Here is a 27,761-nt window from a genome sequence, read left to right as displayed (position 1 = left end):
CCTTAAAAAATTCACGGCTATTATGTGAGAAGAATGGTTCTGGATTTACAATAAACGTCAAAATGTTATAAATTACTTTATTTAGTGTTTAATTTTAATTTCATATTAAATATACCTTAATTTTTAACTCTATTATTTGAAAACAAGTTTTATAAAATTTTACTAAATAAATTATTTTGTAATTTTTGTAACAATTTTTTTTTGAAAAATAATTTTATGGGAAATAGAAATCAGAAGGTACATTCATAAAAAAACAATATTTTAATCTAAATTTTTAATTGATCAAAATAATTTGGTTATTAAGAAATTTAAACTGATATTTTGCTGGGATATTCCTGCCTGCGGCGAATATTTTCATGGATCAACTAACAAATCTAAAAGAATCACCGAATTTTTGTACAGCATTATTCACAATCAGTGTTATTTTCCTCTACTATAATTTGCAGAGCGGATTTATGCAAATCTCGGCGCGCTCGCTCGCTAATTTTATTATGCAATACGTTGACGCGCAGCGAATGAATTGGATTAATTTTCGTTGAGCACGCCACGGCGGTGGCAGTTTACAGATTTTATTTTGTTCATAATGAATTATTTCGTTTTATTCGCATCAAGCACGCTCTGTGGTTTCCTTTATTTCTCTGGGTGCAAAACTCGTTATTATTCCATCAAGCAGTTAATTAATAATGATTTCAATGGTTTTGAAGATAATTTTGTCTTTATCTCAAAATGAGGCAATTTTTCAATTAAATCAACAGAACAAAATAATCGTGAGGGAGATAAAATGTATAACATGCTTTTGCACTTTTGCCTCTCATCTTCGCACCCGGAATTCAATTAAAATTCCAGCAGCCGAAAAAAACCAAAGCGATTTGCACAGAGATAAGCAAAACTCTGAAATGTCCTTCCCCCGATATTGTCAACAATTGATTTCCAGGCGATATCTGTTGCCATGCTAGTGACTCACTCTCACATAAAATGCCCACGGGAGGTGCAATATTGACATGTGAGCAGAGAGCGCAGTGCGTGCTCCTCGTCACCGGCACGGCGATCGTTTGCATAACAAAATCGCATCCCAGCTTATCTCGTCTCTTTATCTGCGAATCAACTATTGGAATCAGAGTGTCTGTTTGCTATTTTATACGGACCTGTGATAAGGAAATCCACGACTCTGACATTTCATTGGCGAGAAACATGCATTGACGCAATCGGCGCACAAAAGTTTTAAAGATTTTGCTCTTGGTTTTCCTGGTTGACTTTTTTATTGTTTTGAATGTTCATTTTTTTTAATTGATCACTTAAGAGCGTGATAAAATTGCTGACGTACTTTTTGTTTTGGCGTCGATTTTCATTAAACTGCGCATTTGATTTTAAATGTTAATTCTCTGTTCTCTTTTAAATTTTTAATATGCGCCTGATGACATTTTAGACTTCACTAATCCGCTCTAATCACGTTGAACCTTTGATCAATTTTCAACCGGTTGTCAGAAATGATTAATGGAACCCTAAATCTGTGCTAGTGACATCAAAAGATCAAATACAAGATGAGTGACAGTTAAATGTTGATAATTTTACTTACATTGTGGGCTCTATTTATAATTAAATATGTAAAACAAGAGGTCTTAGCCATTGTACAAAACTCTGTTCAAATTTGAAAAAAAAGGAATTTTTTTAATAATAATAATAATAATAATAATGGGAAAACTTGAAGTTTTTTTAAATTCTTTTTACACACGGTAATACATTTTTTTTAAATAAAAATTTAATTCTCAGATAATTGTAACAGTGTGTGTGTTTTTTTCTGTTCTAATTAGTGTAGAGTTTTGTTTGTGTTGTAAAGTGTAAAGCAGTTTCAGGGGTTAATTTTCAAAAGGTTTGTATGCGGATTTTATTCCATTCTTTAAAGCCAAGTGCTTTAAAGTTTCAGTAAATCCACGTAAAAGAAAAAATTATTTAATTCGAATTTCAATCGTTAAATAAAACTAATATTCTCAAAAAAAAAATCAAATTTTTTAAGCTTTAATTATAACATAATTATTGCTTAACTGCATCAAATGAACTTTTGAGCTTCAAAAGATTTCTTTTTCCAGCGAACTTTAGAAATCAATTTAAATGTGTATATTTTTCGATTATTCATTCTGGATAATCACTAATTGAGATGACCTCCCTGGGCTCCCTGTCAAACCATGTTATGTAAGAAGCTGGAGAGGATAATCTCAAGTGACTGTCACCTTTTTTATTTTTTTATTCTACTTTAATAATTGCTAAATTTTAAAAATGAGCAGTAAGGATATCACAACTAGCAGAGGTTAACTAAAACGCCTATCAAAATAGTGACACACACCCTTTAACGAGAAAAAAGAACAATCACTATTATTTTAAAATTTAAAATATCAGCCTAAAATTATGATGAATCCTAGTGAGCTGTCTGTTTTTTAACGACTGCGTCACCTGTTCTTGACAAAAAAAATTGTGAAATTAATTACTGGAGTGGAGATTGTGCTTAGCAAATAATTAATTAATACTTATAAGCGATTTTTGTAATCAAAGAGTGCTTTTGATGTGATCAATTTTTGAGAGTTGAGTGCTTTATTATGGGAGAGCACGCGTGTTATTTAAATGAAGGTTGAGCGCACCAACCCCAAATCAGCCGCACACGCCAAAACCGCTCAACCACAAAAGGAAACTCGGCGTTGCACACGCTGACAGTTCGCCTCGCCAAATTGCTTTTGCTTGTCTATGGGCTCAACTTTGTTGCACACAATGTAAAATTGGTCAACAGGATTTGAGAGCACAGGTTTTGGCTTTAATTATTTCAGACAAATCCCTGCAGTCCGATTCTTTAAATTCCGCAAAAGTCAAACTTTGAAGGAAACCGCATTTTAAGACAGTTTAAAGAGACACATTACTTGATTACTGAAAAATTAATAAACACATACCAGTTTTTTTTGAACTGGAATTTTCATAGTTTATTTTTCTATGTAGAAATAAAATAAACCATTATTTTAAAAAAAGGAATCTTCATTAATACACGCACCTTATGAACAACTTTCAATATTTGTGAGCTTTTAGGAATTATATAATATCAAATGTTGAGAATGCTGGTGATTAATTATTAAATAATATAACTTAAAACTTGAAACTAATTTAAAACTATAAAAATTGGTAAAATAATAATAATTGACTTCATACACAAAAATGCACAATAATAAGTTTTCTTGTAGAACTTTGCCAATTTATTATTATAATTATTATTATTGTATCCAAAAATGTTGAATTAGATCAATTTCAAAACTTTTTTAAAGAAATCCCTGTTAAAATAAAACAAAATAAATATTTTTAGCACATTAAATATTACATTTTATTTGAAAGCATAACTTAACATAATTTTCATACACAAATTTTGCATCAGCAAAATGTAGATTAATAACTTATTAAGGGCGAAAAATACAAAACTTGTATTTACAATTCTGTAATCCTATGGCAGCGAAATAGTTTCATGGAGAATAATGGCAAAAAAGATGAAATAGCTTGAGAGAGCCCACGATTTTATTTCTGCGGCCTCCAACAGAACTCCGGGAAATGTAAAAATATTTTCGCGGTGAGCATCTGTCGATCCTCGCCTCAAGATCTTTTCCAGGATCGATGATTTGAGGCTAGTGAAGAATGGCGATGTCAGAGCAGGTGCGGAAGGTTTCCTGATTGCCACACCCGACGGCGCCACTGCCGTCCTCGCAGGTTCCCCACGTGTTGCCCGTGTGGTAGTGCCACTGCAGGACGCACCTTTGGCAGATGACATTTGGGGGAAGCTGCAGTCGCACGGTCGTTTGGCCCACGTCCGAATTGGGCAGATAATACTTGGTTTCGGTAGAGCCGGACAATTTCAGGGGCACAAAGCAAGCGTCGTTTTCCAACTGATTGGTTGTGTTCAACCTATGAAAAATATTTTATAAATGAGGGGATTTTTCAAAAACAAAAAAGAAACAGCTTCTGCCAAATTTAATTCATTCATTAAATGAATCTGAAAATCCATTTATTATTTGTTCTGGTTGATTTTTCGCAATGATTTGATTGATCGAGAAACACTTCAAGTTGACAGCTTATTGTCAACTCAAAAAGCCAAAGCAAGATAGACTTTTGAAATAGAACTCTTTCGCAATTTTGAAAGATTAAAAATACAACTCACTTGCACAGAGAGAACTGGATCCATCCTCTGTGGTTGGCCGTGATCTCGAAAGTGGCCAACATTTCCTGGCCTTGGGTGTAGTTCCTCGTGATGATGCCTCGGCCGTATTTGCCACCATTTTCGTTGTCGCGGGGTTGAGGGTCTCCATAAGAGTCCCCGCAGGGTCCGCACTTTCCTCCATAGGTGTTATATTGAACCTGAAGTCAAAAATTATTTTCTTTTCTTAAAATAGAGAGTTATAAAAAAATCAAAATTCAAAATGGTCTAGCAATGATTTTGAAATATAAAATAAAAATTTTGTTTTTTAACTTACCTGAAATCCACCACAAAAAAGTTGGTTGTCGTCATAATTAACTGGCGTGGCGTAACCATATCGCCACATGGAAGAGCGGCTGGGAGGATTTTTGGCAAATCCGTGGCCGGCGACGTAGGCCACCGAGGCCACAAGCAGCAGTGTCAAGAAGGTGGGCATTGCGCGTAATTCCATTTTTGACTGGCGAAAGCACCGTCCACTCTCTCATTTATAAGCGCCCTTATCGCAACCGCGATAATTGACGCACTTCACATTTGTCACGTGCAAATTTCTGCCGCATTCTTTGATATGGAAATGAAAAATTTCCATAATGGGTTTTTTATCTCTCATCAATATTTCCTTGCTTTTTAATCTGTCAATCTCAGTCCCTTTATACAAATTGGCAAAGAGTCAAAATTGTTTGTCGCTCATCTTCCTCAGAATTTTCATTCATTATTAGACAAAAAATACTAAAAATAATCTTATCTCCAAGGTGATGGGAAATTGTAAAAAAAACTAAACTAATCTTTGCTGTATGCCTATTACTTGTACCGACTTGGATAAATATAATTTTTCTTTTTAGGAAAGTGTTATCTTCTTTCTTCATTGATATAGAAACTCTGAGCTGCTCTGAGCTACTTGTCTTAGTCAAAACTGAAGTAATTTCCTTTTTGCTACAAATATTCAACTAACATAATATATGAGCATCTTTTTTTTTGTTTGAAGAAGTTGACACTCGAGGAGATGATCATGGAAATGAAAAGCGATCGGGCTTTTCCTCGTTGCAGAAAAATTGTTTTTATTCAAAAACAAATGGCTCCATTTGTTGAGCCATTTGTTTTTGAATAAAAACAATTTTTCTGCAACGAGGAAAAGCCCGATCGCTTCATTTCCATCTTTTTTTTTTGCTATTAATTTTTAGTTAGCGTGTGAAAGATTATTTAACTCAATATTATATATTTACATACATGTACAAGGTTAATTTATTTATTACTTTTGACAAAGATAAAGGATTTTTTAAAAATAAAATTTCAGTTGAATTTTTCGTGCTCTATATATCTACAACTTTATTAAATCTACTTTTTGGTTTCACAATCAACTCGCAAAATAATTTAAGTTACAAACTAAATTTTTTAAATAAATCTATTCTACATTCTATAACATTCTCAGTATGATTTTTGGCACATTCATTTTGCTTGAGGTACAAGATCTATACTACGAGTTCTAAAATTAGAGTAAAAATAAGCGCAGATTCAAGAGGTTTTGTGCAAATGTGGCGGGTCGGGCGAGTTAGTTGATGGCGATGTCGGAGCAGGTGCGGAAGTTCTCCTGGGGGCCGCAGCCGAGGGCGCCGGTGCCGTCCGGACACACGCCCCACGAGTTTCCGGTGTTGTAGTGCCACTGCAGGACGCACCGCGGACACGTGAATCCGGCGGGCAGCTGCAGTTTCAAGGTGGTGTCGCCCACGTTCGAGTTGGGCAGGTAGTACCTGGTGCTGGTCGATCCGGCCAACTTGAGGGGGGTGAAGCACTCTTCGGTCTCAAGAGCGGTGGGCGAGTTCAATCTGCAGACAAAGAAAATTCAAATAATTTTTTTTTATGTTCATTTCGCACTAATTTTATTTCTTCAGTAAAAATGAAAATGAACTTAAAAAAATCGGACGTTACAGCAAATTGAATGATGCCAAATAAAAATTTGAAATTTTGAAGTGCAAGAACTTCCGATTTGAATCTTAAATTTTCTATTTAAAATTAATCTTTTAATTGTTTTAACTTAAAAACTCACCTGCATAGAGAGAACTGGACCCATCCCTTGTGATTGGCCGTGATCTTGAAGGTGGCAGAAATGACAGACCCTTGCGTGTAAGTTCTGGTGACGATACCGCGACCAAACTTGCCAGTGTTCTCATTGGCACGTGGACGAGCATCTCCAAAAGTATCTCCGCAAGGACCACACTTTCCACCATAAACGTTGTGTTGGGTCTTGAAAAAAAATAATGATATTTTTGTTATTGTCTGACAGAAAACTAACGTGGAATCCAAAACTGAGTAAGATAACCAAGGCACCAAAAATGAATTAAAGTTAAAATGAGCACATGTCATCTTTTAATTGGAAATCTCGGTACTTTTAAAACAGATTAAATCATGTCATCTAATTTTTTTAATTTTTCCATTTAAACCAAGGAAATTAAGATATTTTTCCTAGATTTTCTCATAAATAAAAGTAATTTATTCCGATGAAATAAATGAAATAAGATTAAAAGAGAGACTAAACTAATTTAAAATTGTTAATTTAATTTTGTTTTCAGGTTCGTTTCATTGTTAGAAAAGAACAAATTTACTTATAAAACAATAAACGAATCACAAAACCTACAGAAAAACTTTCATTTTTCAACTAAAACAAAATTAAGCAAGAATGTGAAAAAATTATTCTAAAAAAAAAACTGCAAGATTTTCATATCTCTTTTCTTCTTAATTTTTGCGTATAAATATTTATTAAGCTGTATTGGTAATTAAGGGTCTTACATTATATCCTCCGCACCACAGTTGGTTGTCTTCGTAGTTGGTGGGTGTGCTGTAGCCGTAGCGCCACATGGACGACCTGTTGGGCGGGTCGGTGGTGTAGCCGTGGCCGTTGACGAGGGCAGCGGAAGCCGCGAGGATGAGCAAAGCACAGGTGGATGCCATGTCTGGGAAGTTGCGGGAGTGTGTCTTGGGTCTGCATGCGCCACCCATTTATACAAACGCTTATCAAAAAGTGACGCAGCACCACGCGAGCGTGCAAATTTTGGTCGCGACCAGCCGCAGCTTCTTTTACGACCCAAATAAAATTTTACGGCCGAGGCCAATTTGGCGTGGAGCGAAAAACGAGTCGCGAAAATCGAAATCTCGGCCGAAATTTGTGTTGCAGTGATCGGCCCGCGAGTACAAAGGGGCCGCCCAGCGTTTGATAAGACGAGCCTCCGCTCCGGGGCAATTGGAATCATAATTGTTGCGGAATAATAATTATTGCGCGGCCGCAATTGCCTCCCTTGTTTGCACGCGTTTCGCAACAAAGTTCACGGGGCGCGTGACGCGAACGGAATTTCTCACATTTTGTGACATCACTTATTTAATTTTCCTTTCCGACTTTAACCGGAATTTTTAAACTGGGGTAATTTTTTTTCTTAATTTAAATTTTTTTTTCTGTAAATGCTCAAACCGAGATCGATCTTTACTTTGGCGGGTCAGTGGCCAACAACAGGAAATGAACTGCACAGGAACAAACACAAGCACTGCGGTTTCTTGAGAGAGCTAGACTAAAAAAACCCGTCGGGGTAAAGCCGAACTTAAATTCATAGAATTTAAACTACGCTTAGGCTTGGGAAAATAGGTAATATATAATTATTACGGGCAATAAAAGCGCTTACATAGGTTTTTCCAGCTGAAATAGGTTGCAAAGAGGTCATATAGGGTGAAAAAAGTATAATTGGTGAATATTTTTTAATATTATGTTTCTTTTTGAAAAATAGTTGATTAGAGGGGAAATTTTGCAAGCAAGAAGGTTTTTTTATTCCAATAGGTGAAATAGTGCGAAATAGGTGTTTTTTTTTTTGCAATTATGTGACTTTAGGTGATACTAAATCGTCAGTTTAGTTTATACATAAAAAATGATATTATGTTTTTACTTATACAAGTACATTTAGTTCATTTCCGTCAATAGGTGTACCTATTTTTCCCTTCCCTAATTAGGCTTTTTCCAGATTGATGAAATAGAACACAATGAATCAACCCTCTTGATCGTGAAATTCTTCTACAAAAGCAAAATAATATAATTTTTTTATCTTTTGTCTATGTTTTGAGGAAAGTTAAGTTATTTCTCGTCTGCCGAGAGCCAGCTTGTCGTCCAGATTATAAATAGATAAAGGGATTTGCGTACATATCGTAATAGTACGCACTACCGTCACGACTTGGTGCAGTTCTCGAGAAAACTAGCAGGAAAACTTTCTTATCTATTTAGCGCTTCCGCATAAAAGACTGAAAACTGTGCCACAGGTCAAATGCTTGTTTACCAATATTTCATTAATTATTATTACTGAAAATAGGTTAAACCTAGATCTTGTTCTCCAGAATTTTTATTTTATTAAATTGTTTTGGAGTCGGAAGTGTAAAGACACTACTTAATCTTTGAGGTTATCTCCTAAAGTGGTTGGCACCTGATTTTATATCAGGTGTAATTGAAGTTGTAAAATCATAAGTCAGTATTTCTTCTCGTGAAATCTCTTGTAAAAAGGTACTAATTTCTGTATCTTAATTGCTGTTATCTTGATTAAAGAGAGTCGCATAAAAGCGTTTACCACATATTAGAACAATTAAAATTTTTTCAAATAACAGAATTATTTACAACATGAACCGTGTGCACTGCGAAACAAGTTGTTTATAAAGACATATTTAATTTGAAAACCGCTGATAATATTACATAATATTTCATGACTTTAATTTACCAAATTAAAATCAGCTAACTAGATTTATGACCATTTTTTCACAATCTAGTGGAAGTCTTTCTGTATTTCACAAAAGTGTAAAAAAATGAGGTGAAAATGTCAGACAGTTTGTTTCATTATTCATAATACTGAACATCAAAATTTAGCCATCAAATAGCACACGCTTGAGATATGGAGACACTAATATCAAAATAATTTTTATGTTTGTCTATTGAATCTTGCAATAATTTAGTTTCATGATTAAGGAGGATATTGCATAAATTTAGTTTTAAAAATTAAGGAGTTTTTGGCCGATTTATATGGAAACACCAGTTTTCAATGTTTTTGAGCTAATAACGTGACTTATATAACAGTTAAAAGTTAAGATGAAGGCCGGAATTTCAATAGCATTTCTGCCAGCAGATTTTATATAATTCATGATATTTATACCAATTAAGACAGTTATGCAGTAATTAAGGATTTAACTTCAAGATTTATGCTCATTATTTAATTATAAAATGTTGTTATTGTGAGAGACTCTTGACTCCAATTGTTAGGATTCAAATATCGAGGACCTTATTGAAAATTTTTAAATTTGATTTAATTGTATGTGATGAATCACCAAATATACTAAAAATTTAAACTTTAGTTTATCCTTTTTATATAAAATCAGGCATAATTATTTATCACTTACAATTAGAATGTATTAATACTTATGAACGTGATGGAAACTAGATGGATAAAATTTTTTTGAAGGTGCTGTTTATCTAAAAATAATGTTGAACAAAGTTATCATTTTTTACAATGCATTAAAAATAAATTCGTTTAAATTTTCGTCATATTACTTTTTAGATTAAAATTGGCTTAATTCTCATATTATGAAAATTATGAAATATTATTATACCATAGGAGGTCGGACCAAAGTAATTTTTTTTTCATCACGGCGGAGATGGTTTGCTGAAGAGGAAATTGCGCTGCTAATTTCTGTTGAATTTTGAAAAGAGCCACGCAGGGAAGAGGCAGTGCGTGTAGGGAAGAGTTAGGGGCTGTTTGTGGCCTTTTTGTCGGAGGGCTGGGGAACGAGGGTCCCATTCAAGAATTTATTAGACGCGCCCTTTGAGGCAAAGCGGAGGGAACACTGCCCGCGGCTCTCGCTCTCTTTCTCTCTCTCTCGAGCGCATATATTTATCCTCGGATGCTGCTAATGGGGCCGGTCGGACGCACGGACGGGGGCAGGGCGCCTGCGTCTTTTCCCCGCCGGGTCGATACACTTGCGCCCGCGCCCGCCAGTCTAAATTTACCGACTGCACCCCTCTGGCCGAACCAAAATAAACGTTCGCTGCAAGGCCGAAATTCTGCCCGAAATTTCGACCGAGAATTGGTGATGCTGGAGCCGCGAGAGTCGCCCATCCCGTTCGACGTGCTGCCCTCCAGCGGCCGCAGCACCCTGCTCAAGAAGGACCTGCTGGTCAAGACCCACAATGGCAGTTTCAGGTTCGCATTCAATTTTTTTTTCATAGTCTATGTAGGCGACACGCTTGACGCGTGTGTTGGGCCGGTTGCCGACGGTGCCAGGACCCGCGGCGTGTTTTGGAAACCAAATTAATGTTGATGCAAAGCAAACGTTGTCCTCCCTCGGATGCAAATTTACCTATTCACGGAGTGTTTATTTGTATAACCCCAGCTCATTACCAGTGTTGAACTGTTAGTGATTTATTTTTTAATAATATTTTTTTCATAATTTTAATTGTTGAAGATGAAAATTTTTGTTTAATAATAATATTTTATAAAACCCACTAAAAAATTTTGATAAATTATTCTGGCTAAATAAAATTTTATAATCAGGTTTTTTGAGCAGGATTTCTTTAAATACTTTTATTAAATAAATATTTAAAACTGCGCAGTTGAGAATAATATAAATAATTATAATTATCTTTCAAACATGCTGGTATAATTTCTTGTAAAAAAGGAACTTTTTTATGAACTTCATTACTTCTTAAGACGTTTGATTATGTTTGCGAGTAAACCACACTTTATTTTGCTCACAGGGCCGACTTTGTGTCCCCGTACACGCTGCAACAAACGCAACCGAAGGAGAACAAAGCCTTCGTCTTCTGGATTTTGGTACTCATCCTGTTAATCCTGGCCCTGGTCAACATGATCCTCACTTTCACCATTCTTAGCGTTCTTAGACTGGGACACGGGATGCAGGTATCAAAGTGATTTAAAATTTATTCATTATAAAAATTTTATAAAAATTAACAAATATTTTTCATTGTTATTATTCCATTTGTTTTTGTCTTTAAAAAAAAATGAGCATTATTATTATTATTTCCTCTTTGTTGATAGAGCTTGGAATTTGTGCCGGCCGAGAATCTGATCAAGTTTTACGGAGAAACCGACCTGTGCAACATCACAAAGCGGGACGGCCACTTGGAGGGGTTTAGGGACAGCCCATTGTCCATCACGGCGGACGGAGCTGAGGCGGTCGTCAATATTCTCAAACACAAAGGCGCGAAAACATGGACAACGTCAAAAATCGTGGTCAGACCAGACGGACTTGCTGAAATCACCAACGTTTCCACATTTGAGGTGAAATTCGTTTCAAATATAATTTAAATAATTAAATAATAATAAGGAAAATAATGACAAAATTAAATAAGGATTTCTTTAGTTTTAAATGCATTAATTTCAATTTGATTCATTAAATTATTTTAGGTGAAAGATCACGAAGGCCGACTTGTATTTTCTTCGGCCTACCCAAACTTTGAGCTTCCGAAGGGTGTAAAAAAACTGGACGTTCAGGTTGCCCGCGTCTCCAGAATTTCTAGTCCGGTCGACGCAGGTCTCACAGTTGGTTCTGAAACCTACGTCAAACTCCGCGGAAATGAGGTCAGCAACCTTATCATAAAAATTATAAAAAAATTTAAATATTAATTGAAAAATTTAGGGAACGAAAATCGAGGGGAAGGAAATCGTTTGGAGCGCTGACCAGGACCTTTTGCTGCGCAGCCTGAACGGGTCCATCCACCTGGTCGGAGGTCACGGCGTGACCCTGGACGTGCAGAACATGCCGCTGGTCATCAACGAGGGCTCCACGCAGCAGTACAAATTGTGCGTGTGCAAGGATAAGGGTCGGTTATTCAGGGTCAAAATGCCTGCAACCTGCCTCGGTTTCGTCGGCGCCAGTAATCCTTGTGCTTAGAAGAAAATTAAGTCTCGAATCGTTTACAAAAGGCATATCAGGAAATGATCGAATAAAGAGTGAAGTTAAAAAAAAAACAGACTGCCATCGATTTAAAAATACTAACTGTTCATTAAAATGCATTTAGAGCCACCAAATTAAATTAAAAAAAGTATGTATATACCAAATAAATTTTATGTTGCCGAAATATTTGTTATTTCTTGTTCTAGATATGCAGAAATATTATTTCTCATTTTTCTATACACCTGCTACAATAATTATACAAGATAATATAGAAAATATTAATAAATACCAAAATTTCGTTTGAATTTCTTTGATTTCAGTAGTGATAAAATGTCTTAAGCAGTTTTTTAAGGAAATAACCAAATGTGATTTATTAAAATTAAAACTGTGAATGTGAAAGTAGAAAAAATAAATAAAGGTAATTATGCTAAGTGTTGCATAAAAATATTAACAAACAGGTACTTTTAATTACATTATACATTTGTCACCAAAATGCAAATTCAGCAGTCGGATTTCTTAATGCAAAGAAAATCCACGCGACACAAGTCGGCAATTAATTTAATTCCGCGCTCCTCTCCACTCTGCTTTCAAGACAGATTTCAGCCGAGGCTTGATGCTTTCCTCTCCGCTCTGCGATTTATTCAATTATTTCAGAGCTCTCCATGTAGGTTTAATGCAATCTGCGTGCAGCAAAAGCAGCCACCGACCGGCCGACTCCTGCAACTTTGCTCTTGTACTTTTGAGAGAATTTTTGATGATGAGCTCGAGCGGCGGCAGCCGACCGGCCATCTTTCGCTTTGATGCTCTATTTATTTGCCGACGTCCTCCCGAGTCATTTGCCGGCCCAGTTGCAAACGCGATTTTCTTTTGCTGAGCACGCCAGTGTGCTGCGCCCCGCAATGTATTTCCCCGTGAAAGCAGCATCGCTCAGTGTGCTGAAATATTAAACAGCTCTTTTGCTAAAATATATGGTAAACACGGCAACGTCCGGCAAAGCAGTAGAATTCAATCAATAAGAACTACCTTTAGGTAAATTATTTTAAAAATTGCATATGAAAAAAAATTTATTATCATCTGTTAAACTTTGATAAGAAAATTTCAGTCCAGCATCCCTCAATAATATTATATCTGCTTGCTTTCGCAACTCGATTTATCTCGCTATGTAACCCAAAAGAAAAACGTTAATCTATACCACAACTACCCAAAAATTAATTTTTTATTTTTTTGTGTTAATTTTTTTTTTTCAATTCTGCCCACCTCCCAGCTTTCTAGATGTGATATTATATGAAAATATATCATAGAGAAAGTAAATTGAAAATCTTAAGCTAATCAATAGCTTTTTCATCAAACCGCTGCATCATTTGAATCGAAAAGTTTCAACAACACGCGTGACGAACAAAGCGTGCGCCCGAGAGTGGAAGAGCTGCGGAATAAACACAATTACACATACGTACGCGTTTGAATAGGGCAGCGAGGCGCAGAAATGAATTTCCACGCGGCTGCCAAATACAATTTAGCCGACGTGCATTACCAAATGAAGTGCAAAAGTGTACTCGCTAGTCCGCCCAAAGAGAGCCCCATATTGTGTGATATTCGTGCGCGCACAAAATTATATTAAATTGGACGTGCTGAAATAAAGATGCCCCATTCCTCTGTACGGTTTGTGCTGGACGTATGTGTGGCCTGGCCTGGCTAACTACAAAACGATGCCCCGCTAATGTGCTACTCTCTGTTTGTTTGTTTGTTTGTTTGTCACCGCTGCGATGCCACTTGCATGCCATATTCCAGGGGCGTGCCACAGCCTAGAAATGAATAAAAACAGACTTATTAATTGAAACAAAAAAATTTAATAGATATTGTGCCGATTTCATCAATTTGAAATGCATTTTAACGCTAGTGGACTAAGTAAAATGCAAATAAATATAGTTCAACATTCAACTTTTGTTGAAAAATAGTTCTACATTCGGCTGATGTTGACAAATAGTTCTATGTTAATCGTTTTGTTATTAGTTATTAAAAACACTAAATCTTTTGAACAAAATAATTTCTTATTAAATTTAAAAATTGAATAAAAAAACTTGAATAAATTTTTTAATTTGGTTTTTTTTATTTTTGGAACAAAGAAAACGTGTTTTTTGCGTTCCTCGGCGGAGGTAAATTTTCTCCTCTAATATTCAAATATATTTTTCAAACAATTGAAAAATGCAAGCAAAGAATTTTGAATGGAAGTGATGAATAAAAATCTATTTTTTTTTATAGTTATTCTTATACATGATTAGAATTTTCTGTAAAATGTATGTAATTGTATTAGTTTATTTAACTAAATAAACTCTTGGCTGGAACACCAAAACTTTAAAAATCATCTTTTTAATATCAAACCAAATATGATTTACTGAAAAATACGAGCTTTTCTAAAATACTGGTGTTCAATTATGATTGGAGCACCATTTTTACCAGAGCTTGAGGGTTTGCTATGTACAATGTAGACTTTTAGGATTGCAGTAAATTAAATTGATTGTTATTGCCAATTGATTCAATTAAATACAAATTGCATTATAGTCCACCAGTTTGCAACTTTCATGCGGGACAAGATTTTTTATTTTACTTGGCAGATTTTTATTTTAAATTGTAGCAAAAAATAAAATTCTTAATTTTTGAATGTGTTTTGTGCTTTTCGTGAATATAAATGCTATAAAAAGTATTTCATCGCTGTCATGGTTTTCAATTTGAAAAATTAGCAAAGGGTACTCGCGCGCCACTATTGTTGGGCGCATATTATTGCAGGGCAGCAACAAATCCCGCTTGCAGCTTTGTTATTTCACCTGCCCGGCGAATGTTCAAAGGGCTGTCATTTCTGAATAATAAAACAATAATTAGCTGGTCGGTCGGTCGGTCGGTGGGCGCTCCCTTGCCCGCCCTCCCGCCCGCCCCGCATGTGTGTGTTTGTGCCGTGCATCGCCTGCAGCCAAAGAGAGTTGCCGTGTGTGCACGTAATTCAGAGAGATTTGCGCGCAAATTACAATTTCGGCCCGGCCGAGGCTTAACCCTTCAGCAACTAAATTATTAGCGCTAATTCGACGCCCGGCCGTGATGCAAAGTGCACTGCACGCGCCAAAACAAACCCGCGCGCCTCGCCCAAAGACACATATCAAGTGTAGTGCAAAATACACGACGCATTAGCACGCGCGGATTTGCTCGTGAAATTTTGATCTGCTGACCGACAGCGACGCACGCACTCGGTTGAGCTGCTTTCCCTCACGGACACACCCCTCCGTCCAATAATTGTAACTTTACAAGCACAATTATTACGTAAAAGTAAATGTATCGCTCCTGGAAACCACACTTAAATTTCGCAAACCTTATCGCAACTTTCTATTTTTTATTTAGTTGCAAAGTGTCTTTATTGATTGTATCAGAAGGTAAATTTAGTAAATTTAACCAAAAAGAGAGTATGCAAAAATAAATACGTATACCTCAGCCGATGCAATGAAATAAGTTTACACTGAGCTGATGTAAATAATTTTAATATTTCCTAATTTTGTTATAATGATAATTATTTCAAACTTTCCCATGAATCAATGATGCTATGAGAGATTAAAAATCAATTTAATGCATTAAAGCTTTTTTAAATTTGTACTAACACATCTCAATCCTTCTTGTGATTTAATTTTTATTTAAAAACAACTGTGTTTATTTTACAAAATTTGATTAATATATCATTAATAAATTTAATTTTCCCAATGTAAAGATATTTCTGTACATTGGCTCAATGTTGAGATATTTCTCAGCATCGGCACAATGTAAAGAAAGCAATTAAATTACAAAAATTATTTTAGTTTAAAATCTCTGCTTGATGATTATTTTTTAGTAATTTTCTATACATTAACGTTTAAGGCAAATGCATTGTTGGCTTAAAAAAAGTAATTGTATTTTTGTTCGTTATTCAGGTGGTGAAATATGGTAAAACACGTTTTCTTTCTCCTTTTAGCATGACTTCAATACTTCAATTACAAAAAATTCTCTGCCTATCTCTAGATTTGCCATTTCAGATGTTAACCAGCAGAAACGTTTTATCAGGGTTTGTCACAGATTGAAGATGATCAATTTTTAGTTTAAAACTTTTAAAGTCGAAAGTTGAAAAAGTGAGAGGCCACAGAAGATTTCCAAACGACGATCTACGCTGTTCTGTTGTTCAAAACATTGTGAAGAAGGTAGGCAACCTGCGTTGATCCGGCGTAATGCAGATTGCGTTCAATCCTATTCAAGCTTCCAGTTCCACACAACCAAGCTCCATTAATTTGTTGATTATGAAAATTAAATGTTCACGGAAGGAGTTGAAGCTACAAATAATTAATAAAACATAATAGATAGAATTGTTTGAACACGTTTTTTTTATAAACGTCATTTGGAATGTTTTTCCTCAATCTTTTTTTATTTTTATTTTATTTAAATTATATGATTTTTTTTAATTTTATTATTAACCAATATTTAGGATATTCCACTGAAGTTCTAAAATTCATATAAAATTTGCAGGTTTGAGCAAATAAAAGTTGTTTGATGTGTTTATTTTTTTAAGATTTTTTATTTCATTTTCAGTTTGTGTGTCTTATTTCATAACTTTTCCCTTACTAGCTAGGTTCGCTTATCTTGTTAATAAACATTTTCACTGTTCTCTCATCATTGAAAAGTATAAAATCTTATTTTTTATCTTACACATTATCTTCTTTTGCATTGTTTCTTCTCATATTTTTTTTTTGCGTTTTTGTTATACCGTAATGACATAGATCATTTTCTGGATCGTCTTACAACTTAAGGGGTTTCACCTTCATTTTTAGCCCTCTGTCGAATCATCGCATTTGTATATGTCAATAATTATATATTTTTTCCTTGTTCTTCTCATGATACAACTTTTTTACTCCATTTACCCGAAACATTTTTGTTTTGTTTTACAAATTCAACTGAAGAGCGACAATTAAAATTACGCAATTGGTTCTGATTGTTCAATCAAAGTGTGTGTTTGTGGGGGGCGCGTGTCGTTTGTTTGTTTCTGTGTCTGTGAATGAAAATGCGTGAATGTCCAATTTCGATTATCAATTGTTCACGGGGGCAACGAATTCTTTGTGTCTTGCGGTGCTGGGATATTTTACGTAACTCTCTTTATTAAATATAGCTTTGTTTCACACTTATGTCTGTGCACGAGAGAGAGAGATGGATGATTTTTGCATTTCAAAAGACAAACATCTTCAAAAACACTGATAAAAACAAGGAGAATTGAGACGTCGTTTTCATCTTTTGGAAACACACAGAAAATTTAAGTTTTGTTTGCTACTTTGTATTTTTTCTTTTTACTATTTACATCCTTTGAGCCGTTTCTCTTCTTCATCTTATGCAACATGCGTATTTCTTCTCTTTTTTCTTTTGTATTGACTGCTTTTTGCATTCTCGTTCTCGCGGAGTCGCCGTCTCGGAAAATCAACAGTCAACATCACTTTGCAACAAATACAGCGTATAACAGGTCACAACGAGGTGCGTTTGCCATCAAGGATTTTAAAATTCGTTTCGTCCGCGACAAGTGCAGGCGCTCAAAAATAGGCAGAACATTTTTCTTGCTTTTGCACAACCAATTTTCAAATATATTACAACTGAATCTCGGAATGTCAAAAGTGGCGATTTTAATTATTTTTTAACATATTCGTACCTATTTCGAAACGCCCGCGTCGTTTCGCGCGATTTATTTTCAGTGCAAACATTCAGTGTGTGAGTTTAGAGTTGATACATTTCTTCTTTTTTCGGTAAAAACAGCCAACATTTTGGTAGTTTTTTTAATCATCGCAAAATTTCCGCCTCTTTCTCGCCCGATTATTCTCTCGCTCGCTGGCAACCAACAAAAAACAGGAGCAGGTTTTCGTACTGTGGCGCAGGAAAAACTTTCGAGAAACAAGAAAAAAAGAGCTAGATTTCCCAGATAAACAAAATGATTTCATCCAATTCTCATTTCGGAGTGTCAACATTTTCCCTTAAAGTGTAGCGCATTAACATATTTATTATATACCTCGTTCGCATAATATTTTCACTTTATCAATAATTTTTATTTTATCCCTTATTACAAATACATCACTTCTTGTGGAGAGCAACGAGGGCCACCGCAAAGTTCGAAATCCGCCGGCCAAATTATTATTTTTCTTACTGGAAAAAATGAGTGCGTTGGAATTTTTGATAGTTTCAGAATTTTATTTCATTTGCGGACGAGCGAGAAGCCTGACGTTATTATTTTTTCATGTTAAATTTCTATTCGGCTACGATGTTTAGCTTAAGGGTTTGATTCGCTTGCTCGTCGTATCCAAAAACACGTTGGAAAAATATGGCTTCCAAAATTAATTAATTAATTGTCGCTCCAAAAATATGACTCGTCCGCCCGCAACTAATTTGAAAATTGTGCGTTGGTTTGCAAATGGATTCTGTGAAGCAATTGCTAGCTGAGAGGACCAGTCGGTGAGCGGCTAGGCCGTTCGAAATTTTTAAAAAATTGCTCCCGAGTTGCGAGGAAAAATTCCGACGCAATTTCAATTGGGGCCGATTTCGAACTGGCGGTGGCGGCGTCGCTCCAGAAATTTCAAAACTCCGGCACTCGCGATCCAGCATCTTTCGTTCCTCATTCAGAAATTGCTAAACTTCTTCTTCTGGCAAAGATCACAAAACTCGTCTTGATGCAGCTGAACCAAATTCGGTAAAACTTGACGTAGTATAATTAATAGGAGGTGTGCTCTGTTTTTATTTTTATCACCTTTAGAATAATCTTTTTTCAAGTCCACAACAAAAATCAAAGATGGAGAGATGGCGACGACGGACAGAGACCGAACAAAACGCTCTTTGCTTGGATTGATATGAGCCACAGTGGTTTCCTATTCGTAAGTTTCTTTCTTTCTTTTCAAAACAATTAAGTAATAATTTGAATGAATTTTCTTCTTCTGCCTCAGTCTCCACATTTACGCGTTCTCTTTCAAATCTCTAATCAATTAATTTAACCAATAACTTTTTATACAGAGAAAAGTAAAAAAGGAAACAAAACCTCATCGCAGTTTTTCCGTACTAACAGTTTAATCGTTTAATTATTCAACAGCACTGTTTCATCATCGTAATAAAATTATTTTTTACATACCTCCTCTCACCGCATTTATTAGATTTTTTTTCGATGTGCAAAATATGATGATTGGCGTTTCTCCACCATCATAGGTAGTCTAGATAGCTCCTAGTCAACACAAGAATGAATATATATTGCGCGGAGGAGAGGATTATTATTATTTCTTCAGAAACAACAGGCCGCGTTCAGGTTCATTCACTTTCATCCGAACGATCGGGATTTCATTCCTTGAAAAATAAAATGCTATTTTCCCGCGTTTGGCCAGTAGTAGTGTCAGTGTGGTCACGATTACATATAATAAGATTTTACTTCTTATTTACTGCGTTTGGCTCTAGAGCAGTGTGAATTTTATGTGTGTGTGTATGTGTGATTTGTGTGTGTCAGTTGTTGTTTATTCATATCTTATCTTTAGTCACGTTCCTTACTTTTAATGAATATTTTTGTTTTGCGTCTCTCTTCAATTTTTATTCTTACCGCCTAAGTTTGTTTCTACTAACGCTACATGCTCGTTTTTTTTCTTTTTCTTCTTATTACATTGTCGCAATTGACAATTTAGGTATGCTTGTGTGTATGTGTGTCTGCGTGTGGTATTGGGTTTTTCTTCTTTTGTTCAGCAATTTCATCAGTTTAAAATCCGTCTCGAGAAGACGAAAGATCGCTCTTGATTAAAAATTATTATTACTCATTTTCGCGCCGGATGTTTTCACTTTCACGCACCGTACAAATTGACTCTGGAAAACAAATTGCTCGTTCTTTGATTTAGACACATCCATTGACGGACTGAACAGTCGAGAGGGCGCTGGCTTAGCTAGTTAAAATCTCATTTTTTTTGCTTCTCATTATTATATTCGTCGAACGCAATCCAGGGGAAATTTTTTCAACAACAACAAGGAAGGCAAAGTAAGGAAGTCGTGCTGGAAAACACCGTTCTTGAGACAAAGTTATTTAACACAATCATCAATTGAGCATCCTAATGTTTGTCTTGTGTAAGTGTTTGTGAGTGTAAATACATATGATTGATTATTACAATACATAACCGGTAAAAAAACCAAACAACAATAACTCTCTCGTCTGAATTTCTCCTCCTCCTCCTTGATAACATTGTTTTTTTTTCTATTAGCTCTTATGGTGGAATATATTTTTCATCCTCGATCTCTTTACTTTCTAATTCTAGCCTAAAGTTTTCCTTACTTAAGCTTATATTTTTACATGGGTGTGTGTGTGTGTGTTGCTTGCTTTTAATTATAATACACCTTAATCGCTATGGTTCCTTTTTCAATTAATATTTTAGTGTAATCACCAATGTTTATGTCTGTGTGTGAGTGTATTTTGTTTGTTTGTGTAAATTTTCATGCTCATTCTTTCTGCCATCTTCGCAAATTTACCTCTTTCTTTCCGAAAGACGCGATCACTTCTGCTCGTCTAAAAACAACTGCTAATTTTAATCGGCTCCCTTTTTATTTCTATCTCACCGCGCTACCGTAAAATGGGGCGACTTGCAACAATGCTTTGTGTGTGTTTAATGCATTCACTTTTTTTATTATTATTATTTCCATAATGATATATGTGTATGTGTGTCGTGTGTGTGTGTGAGTATGTGTGTGTGTATCAGTATAAGAAGTTTGTTTCTTTGTTTGTTAGTTTCTCCGAGGGGGGGGGGGGGCGAGGGGGTCTAGGGGCGCGATATTGCTATTCTCAGTTTAGTGTTAGTTTATAGTACTTTTCGTTTGATAGGCCATTTTGCTTAAATTTCTTCTTTTTAATGCTTTACTAAATACGCCGCTACTACGATCCACTTTCACCAAAGCTCAAATCAATTTGGTTAAATTTCTGAGGTTTGGTCATTTTTGTTTCAACAACCGGACGCAAATGAATACACACAAACGTCTGCGTCTCTCTCAACGTGAGCCAGCGAGTTCGGCTCTTGAAGTTTTCTTTTTTTTTGTTTCTATTGCAAGCGAAAAAGGCAAGAATAAGTATAATACTTAACGTACGCACATCTGAAAATCTTGAACCTCCAAACAATGCAATCACATGAGGTCGCACCTTTTCGAATATTTTTCGGAAAGAACAAAATAAACCAAGTGGGGGGCAAGAAAGTGTTGCAAGTCACTGCATTCCGGGGCAATACATGTTTTTTGTTTGTCTGTTTAACACGCTACGCATCATCTTTGCTTGATAATTTGATAATAATATGTACCCTCATCTAAGTGTTAATCAATAACCATCGTCATATTTTTATATATTTGTACATGGAATAGATAATAATCAAAGTTAGTGTGTGAGTGTGTGTTGTGTGTGTGTGTCATCGTTTTACTCTCCGCGAAAATCAAGAACAACGAAGGAATTCAAAAGGAAAATGAGAAAGATTTTCATTTGTTTTGGCAATGCAGCTTTTTCGGAAGCCAGTGGGCAGTTGGATTCGCTAGAACGTTAGCCTACGGGGGGTCGGTTTTTTCCGGTAAGTATATTAAATCTATTTATAATTTATTTCCGATAAAATGCAGCTCTCTACTGAATTCTTTCTGATTGGTTTTCTAATTGATCGGAGCAGTGAATGTGTGAGTTGGATTTTTTCAAAGGATTTTCGTGTCCGTCGGAGTGAGTCGGTGAGTTTCAACCGTTGCAATTGACAAGAATTTCACAGGGATTAGACCAATGGTAGCCGAAACTGAAGAGTAGAGAATGTGTATAGGCGCTTTTGCTGATGTCCGCCGAGTCGAGTGACACAAGAGCGGCCGGCGGATTTAGACCAGGAGACTCGGAGCTAGCCAGTCTTCTTCTGCGAGCTGCAACACACAGAGCACATTCGCCGGATTACTCGATTGCGCGCCAGATCCGATTTTTTTTATTATTTTCTTTTAATTCCGTCATTTCGGATTAATTCGCAACGCACGCGAGAGAGAGAGAGAGTTGGATTATATTCAAAAAAATCAAAAAGAGAAAAAGAGAGAAAGAGATGAAAAAGTGGTAAAGCCTGACGATTATATCTTATGACAAAAGTAAAGTGCGCTTTAAAAAAAAAATCTCAGAGGCTCTTTTTGATCCTCTCGAGTATATATGATATCGATTGTGGTATAAAAATAAAATTGCAAACACAAATATATAATGTTGAAAAGTATGAGTATGGAAAAAAACAAAGCATACCAGTAAGAGGAAGAGAGATAAAATAACGGAAGCGAGAAAAACGTAAAAAACTGCTGAGCTGTCAAATCAAAAAATGAAAAACGAAAACGCATGCATTCCTGCGGGGCGGGCCTGGGGAGGGTGTTTTTTTTTTTGCTTTTTGAAAGGGTCGCCGTACCTGGAACTGCTGCATGGCAGGGTAAGTCATCATGCCTGTCGGCTGCTGAATAGCCGCCGCACCCTGGGCTGCGGCCGCCATCTGCTGGGCGGCTGCGGCAGCTGCTGGCATCTGGGGCTGCCCTGGCATACCCTGCCACCCTGTAGCTGCTGGCAGTTGCATGCCTACCCTGGCAGGGGAAGATCTGCGCTTGGTTAGTCAATCCTCATTGCACATTGCAAGCAAAACTCTTCAGCTTTTCCCCCACCCTGCATCAAACCCCACCGTTTTCCTCGTTTTTTATATCGCACTTAATTTCAATAAAAATACTAATAACAACGATAAATAAACTACGATTCAAATAAATCTTTAGAGTCACAGAAATTCTTGGATTAAAAAAGAAGATAAGGTAATAAGGAAAATTTTTAATCAATACAAAAAAAGGGAGAATCAATTGGACTTTTGATGTGCATTTTTAAGATTGTAGATTCAAGTTGTGTTTAGAATTTTGATAAGCTTTTGCAAAACAATTACATTTCTTTTTTTCAATAATCTCCTCTTATTTTGCAGTCCCAGAATTTGTTTGACAGTCAAATCAAATCAATGATATTGTATTTTATTTCCACAATAAACAAATTTTAATCTCAAAATAATTAAAACTGATATTCGCAAAGGAAAAACTAATATTTTATAGGTTTTATCAAACTAAATCCTAGATCTCTAAATTTGAAATTTGAGGGTGGTAAAAACGTAGAAAAAGTAATAAGTATTATTTATTAAAAAAAAAAAAAATTGTTTGGCTTGATCGACCAACCCCGTTCATTCTCAAGGGACAAAGGAATTTCGCGTATTTTTCCCCACTAGTCAAAGTACAGGGGCAACTGTTTTTTTTTTTTTTTTTTTTTTTTTTTTTTTTTGTGAGGATCAAGCTGACGTGTGCCCATTCACTGGTTAATTTAAAAACTACTCAAATCGGCAGGCCAATCAGAAGCAGATATACACCCGAGCTAATTTCGCGCTCGACTTGTTTCGCTTCCAAGAGATAAAATAAATAAATTCACCTCTCGCACCACTAATTTCCAAAGTAGTTAATTACGATTTAAGCGCGACCGCGGATTAAAAATTAACCTGCACATGAAAGCGGCTAATGAGGAGCGGGACGGCCGAGCGAATGGAAAAAAAGTGATGCAAAACGCTGCTTTGAAGTGACCGGCCGCGAGCGGTGCAACTTAACTAACTAACAACTGTTGAGTTGCGCCGCCGCTTTGACCCGAATGTGAAAAAAAAATAAAAATAATATGGATGAGTAAAAAGAAAAAGCAGAAGACGACGGGGTTGGTTCTTTTCTCATTTCCATTCGCACTCTCACCAAAGTGAGCGAGCAGCGCCGCCGCCGCCGCTACTGCAGTAGTAGGCGAGAGTAAAAAATGGCAAAGCACTGCGTCAAAACGCGAGCAGCGCCCCCCGATCGACTCGTGAATGGTGCGCGCGCTCACCCACCCCTACTCTCCGGAGAACGATTTTTTTTCCTGTCGCCGCTCGATTTGGTGCCAAAACGGCGATTTTTTCCTTCCGAACGCGGTTTTAAATTTTATGCAATTTCAAATTGATTTTTTTTTATATAATTGTGTGAAATTTGATGCGGAAGAGACGGTTTGAAGCTGATGAGTGTGGGGTTCCCAAAGTTAGTTATACACAAGCACACTGCAAGCCGGCATGCGCATTAGTGTCAGCACAATGCTGTAAAACACCTACCCCATGTACTGTGCTGCCGCGGCCTGCTGGTAGCCAAACTGGGTGCCGTACGCCGTGTAGCCCTGCATGCCCTGCAGGAACTGGCCCTGGATCTGCGCCGCGGTCGCCGGGTAGCCCTGCGGGTACCAGTAGCCCATCTGCTGGCCGTACGCGTAAGGGTACTGCGCCCCGCCGGTCAGAGGCTGCGCCAACAAACGCACAAATTTATGCCATCAATTCACTTTCAATCTCGGGACCAAATCTCAGCAAGAATCGTTTTTATTTGAAAAAAAAAGTGGGAAACTAAAAAGGGCAGTGTAATTATTTTAATTTTTTGAGAATCTGTAAGCGTAAAAAAAAACATTTGGCAAAATAAATGAGATTTAATAAAAAAATTACTTAACTACAAAGATTAGGTCTGAGCCAGCATCCCTGATTTATTTATTTTAAAATTAATTTCAATTAAAAATTAGAAAAAAACTTATCTTTTATCGAAAAATCTGGCAGTGAGGAAATAATTAAAATTCAATTTTTTTTCACGTTGCATCAATTTTAATTTTCAGAGCCTTCAAATTGAACTTCAATCAATTAAGATGCATTAAATTTATGAATTTCGTTACAATTAAAATCTGCGGACGGTTGAGAGAAAACTGAACGCGAGCCAAAAAGTCAGTTTGGACAAACAAATAAAAGCCCGGAAGAGGGCGATGCATCATGAAAACGCTGCTCCGTTTTGAGATGCAACTGCACGAACCCCAACTAATTTCACTGCCAAATGGGGTGCGTCACTCCTTCCCTCCCTGGCTTTGTCACGATTACGAATTTATTCCCTCCGAGGCTGGCAAAAGAGGAATTTTCCAAAATGAAAAAAAAAGAGGAGGGCGGAAGTAAAAAGGCGGGGGACAAACGACAACAACGAGGGCCACTTACTTGTCCGGCAGCTTGCGTGTTGTTGGGATCGCCGGACTCCTTGCCCCACGAGCATTTGACAGGCTGTCCATTAATGTCGGTGTTGTGCACGGCTACGATGGCGTGAGTGGCAGATTCCTTGGTCGAGAACCTGCGCACGTTGAGTAAAAAATGATGTAGCCGCCGAGGCGAGTGCGATTTATTAACTCGGGGTCCAGAAATGTTAAAAATTTTTTCAGGGAAAATTCCAGGGGAAGGCCCGCGGGACGAAAAGTTTCTAATTAAATTTTGAAACGAATGACGGAGGGACGCCCTGTCACTTTTTTAAGGTGAACTTGTTTTACTCTTGCGTGACTAAAACCTTTGAATTTAAAATGTCTTTATTTCAATGCCTTCCCTAGGATTTTGGAATTTGGATGGAATTATGAAAATCGAAATTATTATTGTCAAAGAAATTGATTTGAATAAAATTGACGAGGAAGAAAATTGGAAAAAATTCAATTTCTAAAATGAAACATCATGCAAGAGTAAAATGATAAAAATATCTTTCAATTTAGCGATTTCAAATAAATAAATTGTGTGCAGTTTTGGGCTGATGGGGAAAAGGGTTTTTAGCACAAACACGAATGGAATGGAAAAAAAGTGAACAATTCACATACCTGACGAACGCGTATCCCTTGTCCTTAAAAACCCTAATTTCCTGGATCTGGCCGAAGGCGGCGAAGGTCTTCTGCATGATCTCCTCGCTGAGGCCGTTGGTGATGCCGCCGCAGTAGACGGTGCAGTTAGTTGGACTGCTCTGATTGTAAACTTCGTCAAACGTCAGCGGTTTACTGTTTGCTGCAAGTAATTGTCACGCTTTGAGGGAGGCCATCGTCAAACTGCGCGCAGGCAGACCAAAGCCGGCGGACCACCACCGACGAACGGCTCGCGGTTGATGCAAAATCCCCGCTTAATCATTCTCTCATTTGCGAAATTTAGTTTCTTTTTTCTCTCGAATGCGAAAATCTATTTTTACTGCGGAGGCAAAAATGGAAGCGGGAAATAATCGAGTCAATTTATTCCGCTGCTGCCGACGGATATTAAATTCAAAGAGATCAGCTGCTAATGCAATTTGGCCTTCTTTCAGCTTCTTGGCCTGACAAAGCCAGCGGCGACGCAAAATGGATGACGACCGGAATAAATGAACTGCAACTCGCTCTCCGATATGAAATGTTCGCCTTTGTTTCTTGCAAATCAATGGACTTGAGTACAGAGTCCAGAGTTATTTCTGCGCTAGACGTACTTGAAGCAAGTTCAAACAAGGAAAACTTGAATTCATGAGATACCTGGCACATAGGCAACTTCCTGACGGCATTGAGCAGCAAAAAGCCTATTTTTCACTAATGAGTATCTAAAAAATTCGTTGCTACCAAGATTTTAATTTAATTCTATTAATTTTACAACAGTTGCCTTCTCATTTTCCAATTTAAAAATTGTTACAACCGCGAAGAATAAATGTGAATAATTAAAAATTTGAAAAATGAGCGGAAAGACGCGGAAATAATATAATTTACATTTGTGTTTGCGAATATCAAATTATTTTTACCTAATAATGCTTAAATTAGGCTAGTATTAAAGGCAAATTAATGGTAAATCAAGCACGCAGAATTGCAATTTTCTAAGATTTATAGTGATAATTGGTTTGCTTAACTTTACGTATCATAAGCTCAAGAAGCTAATTTTTGAATAAATGTTTAAACGTAATCGATAATGAAATTATTCAAGTTGCATACGCACACCGATTCCTGTTTAAATGAGTGTTGCACAAAATTGCAGAAAATATAAATTTCAATAATCAAAACAACAGGCCTGGATTAAATAATGGCAGGGTTACTTCTATCTTCATTACATAATGTAAATACAGACAAAAAATAGTAATAATTAAAAAAGTAAAAAAAAATCATCAGCTAAAAGATTGCAATATTTGAAAATAAAAGGCAAGCAGCCATCATTCTTGTGAGTATTTAAAATATTAAAATATATAGTTTTTTATTAAATTATTAGAAGAATTAGAAATAAATAATTTAAGTAAAATTGGGATTATTGTAATTATTTAAAATTCCCTTTGTATTTACTTTTGATCAAAATATTACTTCATTCATCATTTTCAACATTTCTGGATCGATGACGATTCCAAGAAGTTTGTATCGGTATTTGCAGAAAAACTTCAAAAGAATCGGAATATTTGTGTATGCATAAAATTGATGCCGAAGTTGAAAAGCAGCAGGAACCAACTTTGATGTCAAAGGGGACGAAATCGCGGCGCGCCGGCATTCATATAATCTGAAAGCGAAACGGCGTCACACGCATCGGCGCGTCCCGCGGAATCGGAATTCGAAATATTCAGCAAGGGAGTCTGTGTCTCATTTGGAAATGAGAACGCATTTCCCAGATTGTTTTCCGTCGGCGGAGGCTCTCACGCACAAATATGATATTTCGGGAGCTGCGTGCGTGCAAGGAGGCAAAAATCAATGCGCCGCGAGTTATTAAAGAATGAGGAAAAAGCG

General features: G+C 36.4%; 4 protein-coding genes across 10 annotated transcripts in view; 1 reads left to right on the top strand and 3 right to left on the bottom strand.

Moving 5' to 3' along the window:
- Nucleotides 1-3,337: 3,337 nt before the first annotated feature.
- Nucleotides 3,338-4,695, bottom strand: LOC132193939 (uncharacterized). Its single transcript, XM_059614917.1, has 3 exons — nucleotides 4,497-4,695; nucleotides 4,184-4,380; nucleotides 3,338-3,930 (listed from the first exon to the last, which is right to left on the bottom strand). Exons 1-3 carry the CDS (start codon nucleotides 4,668-4,670, stop codon nucleotides 3,654-3,656), a joined length of 648 nt encoding a protein of 215 aa, XP_059470900.1. The 5' UTR covers nucleotides 4,671-4,695; the 3' UTR covers nucleotides 3,338-3,653.
- Nucleotides 4,696-5,516: 821 nt separating this feature from the next.
- Nucleotides 5,517-10,016, bottom strand: LOC132197102 (uncharacterized). 2 transcript variants are annotated; one of them, XM_059620176.1, is made up of 4 exons: nucleotides 9,842-10,016; nucleotides 7,001-7,164; nucleotides 6,261-6,457; nucleotides 5,517-6,039 (listed from the first exon to the last, which is right to left on the bottom strand). In XM_059620176.1, the coding sequence occupies exons 2-4, from the start codon at nucleotides 7,160-7,162 to the stop codon at nucleotides 5,766-5,768; spliced, it is 633 nt and encodes a 210-aa protein (XP_059476159.1). In that variant the 5' UTR covers nucleotides 7,163-7,164; nucleotides 9,842-10,016; the 3' UTR covers nucleotides 5,517-5,765. The 2 variants fall into 2 exon arrangements, with proteins under 2 accessions (XP_059476159.1, XP_059476167.1); XM_059620184.1 differs by lacking the exon at nucleotides 9,842-10,016 and having other exon boundaries at nucleotides 7,001-7,189.
- A 198-nt stretch (nucleotides 10,017-10,214) lies between these two features.
- Nucleotides 10,215-12,352, top strand: LOC132197095 (beta-sarcoglycan). Its single transcript, XM_059620162.1, has 5 exons — nucleotides 10,215-10,431; nucleotides 10,986-11,148; nucleotides 11,287-11,529; nucleotides 11,656-11,829; nucleotides 11,888-12,352. The coding sequence occupies exons 1-5, from the start codon at nucleotides 10,322-10,324 to the stop codon at nucleotides 12,140-12,142; spliced, it is 945 nt and encodes a 314-aa protein (XP_059476145.1). The 5' UTR covers nucleotides 10,215-10,321; the 3' UTR covers nucleotides 12,143-12,352.
- A 6,872-nt stretch (nucleotides 12,353-19,224) lies between these two features.
- Nucleotides 19,225-27,761, bottom strand: part of LOC132199062 (nucleolysin TIAR-like) — a 112,146-nt gene continuing 103,609 nt past the window's right edge. For 3 of the 6 annotated variants that reach the window (XM_059623453.1, XM_059623472.1, XM_059623492.1), the window contains 5 exons: nucleotides 25,872-26,052; nucleotides 25,234-25,363; nucleotides 24,325-24,512; nucleotides 22,591-22,774; nucleotides 19,225-22,075 (listed from right to left, as the gene is read on the bottom strand). In XM_059623453.1, coding sequence (XP_059479436.1) covers nucleotides 22,034-22,075; nucleotides 22,591-22,774; nucleotides 24,325-24,512; nucleotides 25,234-25,363; nucleotides 25,872-26,052 — 725 coding nt within the window. In that variant the 3' untranslated portion in view covers nucleotides 19,225-22,033. The remainder of the gene's footprint in view (nucleotides 22,076-22,590; nucleotides 22,775-24,324; nucleotides 24,513-25,233; nucleotides 25,364-25,871; nucleotides 26,053-27,761) is intronic. The other 3 variants (XM_059623461.1, XM_059623483.1, XM_059623502.1) reach the window with 2 other exon arrangements.

This window comes from Neocloeon triangulifer, unplaced genomic scaffold (genome assembly GCF_031216515.1).
Source record: "Neocloeon triangulifer isolate White Clay Creek 2 clone unplaced genomic scaffold, ASM3121651v1 ptg000001l, whole genome shotgun sequence".
NCBI classification, from domain to species: domain Eukaryota; kingdom Metazoa; phylum Arthropoda; class Insecta; order Ephemeroptera; family Baetidae; genus Neocloeon; species Neocloeon triangulifer.
This window is presented reverse-complemented; position numbering and strand designations above follow the sequence as displayed.